The following is a 12,762-nucleotide window of genomic DNA, read 5'->3' on the forward strand; positions in this document are numbered from 1 at the left end:
GCAAGGCTGATGTGAGGTAACGGCGAGGGGGAGTCGCCTCGAACTCCAGCCTGTATCCCTGTGATACTATTTGCAGAACCTAGGGATCCACCTGTGGGCAAGCCCACTGGTCCCTGAAGTTCCCGAGACGCGCCCCTACCGCACCTGTCTCCACCTGTGGAGCCCCAGCGTCATGCGGTGGACTCAGAGGAAGCGGGGGAAGATTTTTGATCCTGGGAACTGGCTGCTGGTGCAGCTTTTTCCTTCTTCCCTTGTCTCTGTGCAGAAAGGAAGCGCCTTTGACCCGCTTGCTTTTCTGAAGCCGAAAGGACTGTACCTGAAAATACGGTGCTTTCTTAGGCTGTGAGGAAACCTGAGGTAAAATTTTTTATTTTTTTCCCCACCAGCTTTTGCTGTGGATACGAGGTCCCAGAGACCATCCCCAAACAATTCCTCACCCTTATAAGGCAGAATCTCCATGTGCCTTTTACAGGCAGCATCACCTGTCCACTGCCGGGTTTCTAATACCCTCCTGGCAGAATGGACATTGCATTAATTCTGGATGCCAGCCGGCAAATATCCCTCTGTGCAACCTTTATATATAAGACGACGTCTTTAATAATAATAATAATAATAATAATTTTATTTATATAGCGCTCTTTCTCCAACAGGACTCAAGGCGCTTTGCTCTATGTTAGCAAAATATTCTCCCCGCCTTAGAGTATTATCTGACAGGGTATCAGACCACGCTGCAGCAGCACTATTTATGCTGAGGCAATTGCAGGTCTCAGTATATAACCTGAGTGTGTATATACAGACTTCAGGATAGCCTCCTGCTTTTTATCAGCAGGCTCCTTCAAGGTGGCCGTATCCTAAGACGGCAGTGCCACCTTTTTTGACAAACGTGTGAGCGCCTTATCCACCCTAAGGGATATCTCCCAACGTGACCTATCCTCTGGCGGGAAAGGGTACGCCATCAGTAACTTTTTAGAAATTACCAGTTTCTTATCGGGGGAACCCACGCTTCTTTACACACTTCATTCATTCATCTGATGGGGGAACAAAACACTGGCTGCTTTTTCTCCCCAAAAATAAAACCCCTTTTATGTGGTACTTGGGTTCATGTCAGAAATGCGTAACACATTTTTCATTGCCGAGATCATGTAACGGATGTTCCTAGTGGATTGTGTATATGTCTCAACCTCGTCGACACTGGAGTCAGACTCCGTGTCGACATCTGTGTCTGCCATCTGAGGTAACGGGCGTTCTTTGAGCCCCTGATGGCCTTTGAGACGCCTGGGCAGGCGCGGGCTGAGAAGCCGGCTGTCCCACAGCTGTTACGTCATCCAGCCTTTTATGTAAGGAGTTGACATTGTCTGTTAATACCTTCCACCTATCCATCCACTCTGGTGTCGGCCCCACAGGGGGCGACATCCCATTTATCGGCCTCTGCTCCGCCTCACCTTCCTCATCCAACATGTCGGCACAGCCGTACCGACACACCGCACACACACAGGGAATGCTCTGACTGAGGACAGGACCCCACAAAGTCCTTTGGGGAGACAGAGAGAGAGTATGCCAGCACACACCAGAGCGCTATATAATGCAGGGATTAACACTATAACTGAGTGATTTTTCCCCCAATAGCTGCTTGTATACATATATTGCGCCTAAATTTAGTGCCCCCCCTCTCTTTTTAACCCTTTGAGTCTGAAAACTACAGGGGAGAGCCTGGGGAGCTGTCTTCCAGCTGCACTGTGAAGAAAAAATGGCGCCAGTGTGCTGAGGGAGAAGCCCCGCCACTTTTTCGGCGGACTTTTCTCCCGCTTTTTTATGGATTCTGGCAGGGGTAATTTATCACATATATAGCCCTGGGACTATATATTGTGATGATTTGCCAGACAAGGTGTCTTATATTGCCCTCAGGGCGCCCCCCCCCCCCCAGCGCCCTGCACCCATCAGTGACCGGAGTGTGAGGTGTACATGAGGAGCAATGGCACACAGCTGCAGTGCTATGCGCTACCTTGGTGAAGACCGAAGTCTTCTGCCGACGATTTTCCGGACTCTTCATGCTTCTGGCTCTGTAAGGGGGACGGCGGCGCGGCTCCGGGAACGAACACCAAGGTCGGGTCCTGCGGTCGATCCCTCTGGAGCTAATGGTGTCCAGTAGCCTAAGAAGCCCAAACTACCACCTGTTAGGTAGGTTCGCTTCTTCTCCCCTTAGTCCCTCGCTGCAGTGAGTCTGTTGCCAGCAGATCTCACTGTAAAATAAAAAAACCTAAATATACTTTCTATCTAGGAGCTCAGGAGAGCCCCTAGTGTGCATCCAGCTCAGCCGGGCACAAGAATCTAACTGAGGTCTGGAGGAGGGTCTTAGTGGGAGGAGCCAGTGCACACCAGGTAGTCGTAAAGCTTTCTTTAGTTGTGCCCAGTCTCCTGCGGAGCCGCTAATCCCCATGGTCCTTACGGAGTCCCAGCATCCACTTAGGTTTAAAATCTAATTTCTCTGACATCCTATCGGTAAATCTTTTTCTCGTAGTCCGTAGAGGATGCTGGGACTCCGTAAGGACCATGGGGATAGACGGGCTCCACAGGAGACATAGGCACTTTAAGAAAGACTTTGACTCTGGGTGTGCACTGGCTCCTCCCTCTATGCCCCTCCTCCAGACCTCAGTTAGAGAAACTGTGCCCAGAGGAGACGGACAGTACAAGGAATGGATTTTTGTAATCCAAGGGCAAGATTCATACCAGCCACACCAATCACACCGTATAAACTTGTGATATACTACCCAGTTAACAGTATGAAAAAAACAACATAGCATCATTCCAAGACCGATGAAACGATAACATAACCCTTATGTAAGCAATAACTATATACAAGTCTTGCAGAAGTAGTCCGCACTTGGGACGGGCGCCCAGCATCCTCTACGGACTACGAGAAAAATATTTACCGATAAGATTTTAAACCTATTTTCTCTAACGTCCTAGAGGATGCTGAGACTCCGTAAGGACCATGGGGATTATACCAAAGCTCCCAAACGAGCGGGAGAGTGCAGCACCGATTGAGCAAACAGGAGGTCCTCCTCAGCCAGGGTATCAAACTTATAAAACTTTGCAAAGGTGTTTGACCCCGACCAAGTAGCAGCTCGACACAGCTGTAGTGCCGAGACCCCTCGGGCAGCCGCCCAAGACGAGCCCACCTTCCTAGTGGAATGGGCCTTAACAGACTTTGGCAACGGCAATCCTGCCGTAGAATGCGCCTGCTGGATCGTGTTACAGATCCAGCGAGCAATAGTCTGCTTTGAAGCAGGGCCGCCAACTTTGTTGGCTGCATACAGGACAAACAGTGCTTCTGTTTTTCTGATCCTAGCCGTTCTGGCCACGTAAATTTTCAAAGCCCTGACCACATCAAGGGACTCGGAATCCTCCAAGTCACGAGTAGCCACAGGCACGACAATAGGTTGGTTCATATGAAAGGATGAGACCACCTTCGGTTGGAATGGAGGACGGGTCCGCAACTCCGCTCTATCCATATGGAAAACCAGATAGGGGCTTTTATGTGATAAAGCCGCCAATTCCGAAACTCGCCTAGCCGAAGCCAAGGCCAACAACATGACTACCTTCCAAGTGAGATATTTCAACTCCACTGTTTTCAGTGGTTCACACCAATGAGACTTAAGGAAACTTAACACCACGTTAAGGTCCCAAGGCGCCACCGGAGGTACAAAAGGGGGCTGAATATGCAGTACTACCTTCACAAAAGTCTGTACTTCAGGTAAAGAGGCCAATTCCTTTTAAAAGAAAATGGATAAGGCCGAAATTTGAACTTTAATGGAACCTAATTTTAGGGCCACATTCACTCCAGTTTGTAGGAAGTGAAGAAAATGGCCTAGATGGAATTCCTCCGTAGGAGCATTCCTGGCCTCACACCAAGAAACATATTTTCGCCATATTCGGTGATAATGTTTAGACGTCACTGCCTTCCTAGCCTTTATTAGCGTAGGAATGACCTCATCCGGAATACCCTTTTCCGCTAGGATCCGGCGTTCAACCGCCATGCCGTCAAACGCAGCCACGGTAAGTCTTGGAACAGACAGGGACCTTGTTGTAACAGGTCCTGCCTTAGAGGAAGAGGCCACGGATCTTCTGTGAGCATTTCCTGCAGATCCGGATACCAGGTCCTTCGTGGCCAATTTGGAACAATGAGAATTGTTCTCACTCCTCTTTTTCTTATTATCCTCAACACCTTGGGTATGAGAGGAAGAGGAGGAAACACATATACCGACTGGAACACCCACGGTGTCACTCGGGCGTCCACAGCTACCGCCTGAGGGTCTCTTGACCTGGCGCAATACCTTTGTAGCTTTTTGTTGAGACGGGATGTCATCAAGTCTATTTGGTGTAGTCCCCACCGACTTGCAATCTGCGCGAAGACTTCCTGATGAAGTCCCCACTCTCCTGGATGCAGATCGTGTCTGCTTCCCAGTTGTCCACTCCCAGAATGAACACTGCTGACAGAGCGCTTACATGATTCTCCGCCCAGCGAAGAATTCTGGTGGCTTCCGCCAATGCCACTCTGCTCCTTGTGCCGCCTTGGCGGTTTACATGAGCTACTGCGGTGATGTTGTCCGACTGGATCAGAACTGGTCGATTGCGAAGTAAGATCTCCGCTTGACGTAGGGCGTTGTATATGGCCCTTCGTTCCAGGATGTTGATGTGAAGACAAGTCTCTTGACTTGACCAAAGTCCTTGGAAATTTCTTCCCTGTGTGACTGCTCCCCAACCTCGGAGGCTCGCGTTCGTGATCACCAGGATCCAGTCCTGAATGCCGAACCTGCGGCCCTCTAGAAGGTGAGCACTGTTGAGCCACCACAGGAGAGATACTCTGGCCCTGGGGGACAGGGTGATCCACTGATGCAGGTGCAGATGCGACCCGGACCATTTGTCCAATAGGTCCCATTGGAAGGTCCTTGCATGGAATCTGCCGTATCGAATGGCTTCGTATGTTGCCACCATCTTTCCCAGAACTTGAGTGCAATGATGTACTGACACTTGTTTTGGTTTCAACAGGTTCATGACTAGAGTCATGAGTTCCTGCGCTTTTTCCGTCGGAAGAAAAACCCTCTTCTGGTCTGTGTCCAGAATCATGCCCAAGAAGGGCAGACGAGTTGTAGGATTCAGCTGTGACTTTGGAATATTGAGAATCCAGCCGTGTCGCTGTAACACATTCAGAGAAAGTGATACGCTGTTCAGCAACTTCTCCCGTGATCTCGCTTTTATGAGGAGACCGTCCAAGTACGGGATAATTGTGACACCCTGCTTGCGTAGGAGCACCATCATTTCCGCCATTACCTTGGTGAAAATTCTCAGGGCCGTGGAAAGCCCAAACGGCAACGTCTGAAATTGGTAATGACAATCCTGTACCACAAATCTCAGGTATGCCTGATGAGGAGGATATATGGGAACATGCGGGTATGCATCCTTTATATAGATTGTAAGCTTGCGAGCAGGGCCTTCCTACCTCTATGTCTGTCTGTTTTTACCCAGTTTGTTCTATTACTGTTGTTCTAATTGTAAAGCGCAACGGAATATGCTGCGCTATATAAGAAACTTAATAAATAAATAAATAAATAAATGTCCAGAGATACCAAAAAATCTCCCCCTTCTAGGCTGGCGATGACCGCCCTGAGTGATTCCATCTTGAACTTAAACCGTTTTAAGTAAAGGTTCAGGGATTTTATATTTAAAATGGGTCTGACCGAACCGTCCGGTTTCGGGATCACAAACAGAGTTGAGTAGTACCCCTGCCCTCTTTGAAGCAGGGGAACCTCTACCACCACTTGTTGAAGACACAATTTGTGAATCGCATGTAACACTATCTCCCTTTCCAGGGGTTGTTTCGGTAGGGCCGATTTGAAAAACCGGCGAGGAGGCACCTCATCGAATTCCAGCTTGTAACCCTGGGAAACAATTTGTATTGCCCATGGATCCACCTGTGAGTGGACCCAGACGTGGCTGAACAGTCGAAGAGGTGCTCCCACAGGAGCGGACTCCCTCAGGGGAGCCCCAGCGTCATGCGGTGGATTTTGCAGAGGCCGGGGAGGACTTCTGTTCCTGGGAACTCGCTGTGTTGTGCAGCTTTTTCCCTCTGCCCTTACCTCTGGCAAGAAAGGATGATCCACGTGCTCTCTTGCTTTTATTGGAACGAAAGGACTGCATTTGATAATGAGGCGCTTTCTTAGATTGTGAGGGAATATATGGCAAAAAATTTGATTTACCGGCCGTAGCCGTGGAGACTAGGTCCGAGAGTCCCTCTCCAAACAATTCCTCACCCTTGTAAGGCAACAACTCCATATGTCTCTTGGAGTCGGCATCACCAGTCCACTGTCGGGTCCATAAGACACGCCTAGCAGAAATAGACATAGCGTTTATCCTGGAACCCAGTAAACTAATGTCTCTTTGAGCATCCCTCATATACAAGACAGCATCTTTTATATGCCCAAGGGTCAGTAAAATGGTATCCTTATCAAGAGTCTCAATATCAGTTGATAAGGAATCTGTCCATGCTGCTACAGCACTACAAACCCAGGCCGACGCAATAGCCGGTCTGAGTAACGTACCAGAATGTGTGTAAATGGACTTCAAGGTAACCTCCTGCTTGCAGGCAGCAGGATCCTTGAGGGTAGCCGTATCTTGGGATGGAAGCACTATCTTTTTTGATAAGCACGTCAAGGCCTTGTCCACCCTAGGGTAGGATTCCCACCGTATCCTGTCCTGCGACGGGAAAGGATACGCTGTTAGGATCCTTTTGAGAATCTGCAGTTTTTTGTCTGGAGTTTCCCACGCTTTTTCACATAATTCGTTCAGCTCATGTGAGGAGGGAAAGGAGACCTCAGGTTTCTTTTCCTTATACATGTGTACCCTCGTGTCAGAGACACGAGATATATGATTATTGCAATAAAAGATGTTTTGCATATCACTGAGGAACCCCCTGTTCCTCAGTGATATGCAAAACATCTTTTATTGCGATAATCATATATCGAATACATTTAGCCACCTTTGGCTGTAATTTTGTATCAACGTAATCGACACTGGAGTCTGAATCCGTGTCGGTATCTGTGTCAACTATTTGGGATAGTGGGCGCTTCTGAGACCCCGAAGGTCCCGGCGACATAGGGACAGGCATGGGTTGACTCCCTGACTGTGCTCCAGCTTCGGCTTTGTCTAGCCTTTTGTGCAATAAATTAACATTTGCACTTAAAACATTCCACATATCCATCCAGTCCGGCGTCGGCACCGCCGACGGAGACCTAACATTCATAAACTCCCCCTCCTCCTTAGGTGAGCCCTCAACCTCAGACATGTCGACACACACACCACACATACACAGGGAAGCTCTTTTCTGAAGACAGGTTCCCACCAGGCCCGAGAGAGAGAGAGAGAGAGAGAGAGAGAGAGAGAGAGAGAGAGAGAGAGAGAGAGAGAGAGAGAGAGAGAGAGAGAGAGAGAGAGAGAGAGAGAGAGACAGCACACACCCCAGCGCTATATGACCCTGGAAAAAACACAGTATGTTTACCCAGTAGCGCTGTTTTGTGTATATGCGCCAATTATGTGCCCCCCCTCTACTTTAAAACCCTCTGTCACCGTGTGTCAAGCAGGGGAGAGTCCGGGGAGCTTCCTCTCAGCGGTGCTGTGGAGAAAAATGGCGCTGGTGAGTGCTGAGGGAGAAGCCCTGCAAATCAGCTGTACATGTATATATCTATCTTTGCCATATTATATTGCTGCCCAGGGCACCCCCCCTGCGCTCTTACAGTGACCGAAGTGTGTGAGGTGAAGGGGAGCAATGGCGCACAGCTGCAGTGCTGTGTGTTACCTCAGTGAAGATCCAAGTGTCTTCTGCCGCCTCAGATGGTCTTTTCCTCACATACTCACCCGGCTTCTTTCTTCCGGCTCTGCGAGAAGGACGGCGGCGCGGCTCTGGGACGGACGGTGAGGGTGAGACCTGCGTACCGATCCCTCTGGTGCTAATGGTGTCCAGTAGCCTAAGAAACAGAGCCCTGAAACTCAGAGAAGTGGGTCGGTTTCTCTCTCCTCAGTCCCTCGATGCAAATAAAAAACCTAACAAAATAAAAAACCCTGAAAATAAAAAACCTAACAAAAATGCTTTCTTACAGGAAACTCAGGAGAGCTCCTGAAATGCACCCAGTCTCCACTGGGCACAGTATCAAACAAACTGAGGTCTGGAGGAGGGGCATAGAGGGAGGAGCCAGTGCACACCCAGAGTCAAAGTCTTTCTTAAAGTGCCCATGTCTCCTGCGGAGCCCGTCTATCCCCATGGTCCTTACGGAGTCCCAGCATCCTCTAGGACGTTAGAGAAACTATAGTAGGTATATCGGACAGGGAACACACATATATATGCACAACAATGATTACATGCCCATTCTCTAAAAATAGTGCTATATTTCCCTCTATACAGCACTAAAACACTGTGCCCCCCCTCGTTTGCACTGTATACACTGCTTTTGGCGGGGACATGGAGTAAATGGCGCTGAATCCTGTTGTGAGGGCTAAGCCCCGCCCCTTCTCGGCGCGCTTCAGCCCCGCTATTAATATAGCTTTTAATGCTGGCGGGGGTCCCTATACAGTGCCCACGCACTGTATATATGTTTTGCCACTCTCAAATGAGATATATATTGCTGCCCAGGGCACCCCCCCCGCGCCCTGCACCCTTGTAAAGCCGTTGGTGTGTGGGATCAATGGCGCGCAGCGCGAGCGCTGCTTTACACTGGCGGGGGGTATCGTACACGGTGCCCGGGCACCGAATATGCATCTAATGCCAGCGGTAAGACCCTCAGTAACTTGCTGCCCAGGGCGCTCCCCCCCAGCGCCCTGCACCCTGTGAGTGCCGTTGGTGTGTGGGAGCATGGAGCACAGCGCGACCACTGCGCTGTACCTCCGTTACTGAAGTCTTCTGTTCTTCTATATACTCACCCGGCTTCTTTCTTCTGGCTTCTGTGAGGGGGCTGACGGCGCGGCTCTGGGAACAAGCAGCTAGGCGAACCAAGTGATCGAACCCTCTGGAGCTAATGGTGTCCAGTAGCCTAAGAAGCAGAGCCCTTAACTCACAGAAGTAGGTCTGACTTCTCTCCCCTCAGTCCCACGAAGCAGAGAGCCTGTAGCCAGCAGGTCTCTCTGAAAATTAAAAACCTAACAATAAAGTCTTTTAGAGAAACTCTGTAGAGCCCCCCTAGTGTGTGTCAGTCACTCCTGGGCACAGAATCTAACTGGAGTCTGGAGGAGGGGCATAGAGGGAGGAGCAAGTTCACACCCATTCAAAGTCTTATAGTGTGCCCATGTCTCCTGCGGATCCCGTCTATACCCCATGGTCCTTACGGAGTCCCCAGCATCCTCTAGGACGTATGAGAAAAGCTGTCGGTATGCCGGCGGGGGTCGGGATTCCCGCACCGGTGTGCTGGTCGTTGGGAGCCCGGCCGCCGGCAAACTGAAGACCACCCTATTATATATATATTAGTGACAAAATATAATGAATAATTTTTTCATTTTCTATTTTAATTAAACATCAGCGCTTCCATCTTTATTCTCTCTCTGGCCTGGGATGTCCCTATGGCCAGAAAGATTAAGATTACTGACCAGTGCAGGTTTTAATATCAATCTCCTCCTCTGCAGAATGCTGTTGGTCAGTCACACAGGGCTCCGCTCCTCGTTCAGCCACCGATACCATTGTACTTTTCTCACTGATCCACCCTAAGTACAAATAATGGGAGAGAAATAATATTATTTGCCTTAGACCTCACAGAAAAAAAAGACTTGGCCTGTAGAACACATGTGAAGAAATGTTACATTTCATATTGATCTAGAGAGAGAATATGGACGTGCAGAGACAAGTGGCTGCGTCCATTCAGCTTCACCGGCCCTGGCTGCATGAAAACACCGCCATCCTGACTAACCGAAGCGATTCTTAAATCAGATGTCCGATGTTCACACAGATGAACTGATGCTGAGTTTTCGGACGCAGCAGAAGATTACAGAAGCCGGCTAGTTACATAAGACACCTCCTGCAGCATTAGCGTATTATTGCACAATGTACGCAGCGACTTTGCAATATCATACATCTCTGAATCAAGGCCAAAGTTGGTAATTGGTAGTTCTGTGAGAATATCCAACATCGTCTTCAAGCGCCTCATCCTAGACACTACATTATGGGAACGCTGGGGCCAGTTTGGGTGAAAACAGACATACTTTACATCTCATTTTGTATATTTTAGACAAGTATGCCATTCACCTGTCTATTTGATTACCACACTAAACAATTCCCTATTCTCTACACAGACATTTGTTATGGGCCCTACACACTTACCGATCCGCCGCCGAGCTGCCCGGTGGCGGGGTGGAGGTGACAGGGGGAGTGAAGTTTCTTCACTTCCTCCGTCACCATAGCACTGCATGCTAACAAGGACAATCTCATCCATATTGGCCTGCATACATAAGCGACGGGGCACCAACGATTAATGAGCGCGGGGCCATGCATCGTTAATCGTTGGTGCCTACACACTGCACGATAACAATGAGTTCTCGTTCATATCGTGCATTTTATCTGCCAGTGTGTAAGGCCCTTAAGACAGATTTTATTAGCTAGAGGCCCGGAGCTCTGATTACTATGTCATTCTTTAAATCTTCATTATCTAAACCATCCCAACGTTTATCAGAAAAGTAAAGGGCAAACCTGTAATTCCCTGACGGCTCCTAAAGAATACAAAGCACCTGTACAGAATTTGGAGGGTTACCTGGTGCCTAAAAGATGTACCTTTTAAATCAGCAGGCAATAGCCCACAAAGCCAGATAATATGGGGGAATCTATAAATACAATCACTGGGTTCGGTATGTGCTACCGCCGCACGGGATGCCGAATGTCAGTATACAGACTTTGGCATCTCGAATGGTAGAATACAAGCAGGGGGACGAACGCAACGAAGCCCCTTGCAGGCTCGGTGGCAAGCTATGCTCGTCACAGGTTGTATTCTCCCTCTATCCGTGTCATGGACACCCATAGAAGGTAAATCACCTACCTCACCGGTATACTGGCGGCGGTATGATGCCCCAGTCAGGATCCTGGCATCAGTATTGTGACAGCTGGGATCCTGACGAGCAGTATACGGACCACATAATCAATCACTTGTGTTAGATTTATTATTCCTGTAACTGAGATCTTACGCATAGTGTACATATGGTACATTTTCAGGAACTATTCATTTTCCTATAGAAAAAATAAATCGGACATTAGATCGTCATGTCATATGCGGATACTCAATGCCTTATACCCATAACCACACAAGCCAACTAAATAGCAATTCTGAGTGTCATATTTCATGACCCAAATTTTGACAACATACTGTAAAATAAATGATCCCTGACCTGCAAACCCACCTATGGGGTATCAGTAATCTGGGATGCCCAAATTGTAACATAAGAACGGACAGAAAGAATGAAAGCGGTTATTTTAAACGGTATCTGGTCTCTGTGTCGACACCCAACAGTGGCTAGGTCGACACTAGAAATATGTCAACACAGCCATTAGGTAGACATAAAAAAGGTCGACATGAGTTTAAAAAAAAAAAAAAAACCAATTTTGAGGGGGGGGGGGGCGACGACTTTTTAATACTTTACGATCCACGTGGACTACGAATGGGAACGGTAACCTAGCGGCATGGCGAGCGAAGCTAGGGGACACGGTGCACTCAATGGGGTTCCCGGTCACTTCACGGAGAAAACGACACCAAGAAAACATTAAAAAAACAACTCGTGTCGACCTATTTCTAGTGTTGACCTATGGGTGTCGACCCTTAGTCCCATACCAATTTTAAACACATCTGTGTTTTATGGCGATCAGAAAACCCATTTACAAACAGCAGCAAAGATACAGTATATCAGCTGACATTGTATCATACATGTAACTGATCAGATATGCAGAATCCTCTGTCAGCTCCACATGCACCAGCCAGGGCCACCCATCTCAGCTGCACTGATCATGGCAGTGGATGGATGATGGCAGCTGCCGGGCACAGAGCTCGCTCTGCAGGCACTGATGGGGCAGTGAACTGAGGTCCTTTCCTGCACATAACTTACAATGTCAGAGGTGGAGCCGCTCCTGCACACAGAGACACAGCCGGCAACATTCATAAAGCAGCGGCAGCGGGTGATGTGCCCGGCATCAGAGCCCCAGGCTGCACACTGTTATTATTGTACAGCTGTCGTTTCCGGTCACCGCTGGGGGGCAGACAGGCGGATGTAACGTCAGACAGGACGTGGAGCAGGGACCGGCCGCATTCAGCTGCATGTGAGATGGAGGCGGGGCGTGGCTAGGATGGAACGTTGTGCTGTCCGTCCGACAATTATTCACAACTCCTCCCCCTCTAATCCTGAACCTCCCCTTTCTCTGCTACCGACTCATCCACTTCCCCCAATGGATTCTAACCTTAGTAGAATTTATTTATGGTAGATGCTAGAATCAAGTGGGCTAAGGGACCTTTTCGTAAGGGGGAGGAGTTACGACGCAAGGGGGAGGAGCTAGGGCAGCGGGATAGTTCCTCTACTATCCACGCCACCAACTATTACCTTTAGTAATTAGGTGGTGAGCGAAGCGGAGCGGAGCGAGCCACCGTGCCCGCGAGGGTACTTTTCGGGTACCCTGTTCGCCCGTAGCTCCTCCCCCTTGTGACGTAGCTCCTCCCCTCAATATGTCACAAGGTCCCTTCAGCCCCTCCG

General features: G+C 49.1%; 1 protein-coding gene across 1 annotated transcript in view; it reads right to left on the minus strand.

The window, feature by feature from the left end:
* LOC135054929 (gastrula zinc finger protein XlCGF17.1-like) overlaps positions 1–12,401 on the minus strand; it is a 29,873-nt gene extending 17,472 nt beyond the window's left edge. The window contains exons 1-2 of the mRNA XM_063958421.1: positions 12,124–12,401; positions 9,631–9,744 (exon numbers count right to left, since the gene is read on the minus strand). Of these exons, the coding sequence (XP_063814491.1) occupies positions 9,631–9,721 (91 nt within the window). The 5' untranslated portion in view covers positions 9,722–9,744; positions 12,124–12,401. The remainder of the gene's footprint in view (positions 1–9,630; positions 9,745–12,123) is intronic.
* Positions 12,402–12,762: the final 361 nt, after the last annotated feature.

This window comes from Pseudophryne corroboree, chromosome 3, assembly GCF_028390025.1.
Source record: "Pseudophryne corroboree isolate aPseCor3 chromosome 3, aPseCor3.hap2, whole genome shotgun sequence".
Taxonomy (NCBI): domain Eukaryota; kingdom Metazoa; phylum Chordata; class Amphibia; order Anura; family Myobatrachidae; genus Pseudophryne; species Pseudophryne corroboree.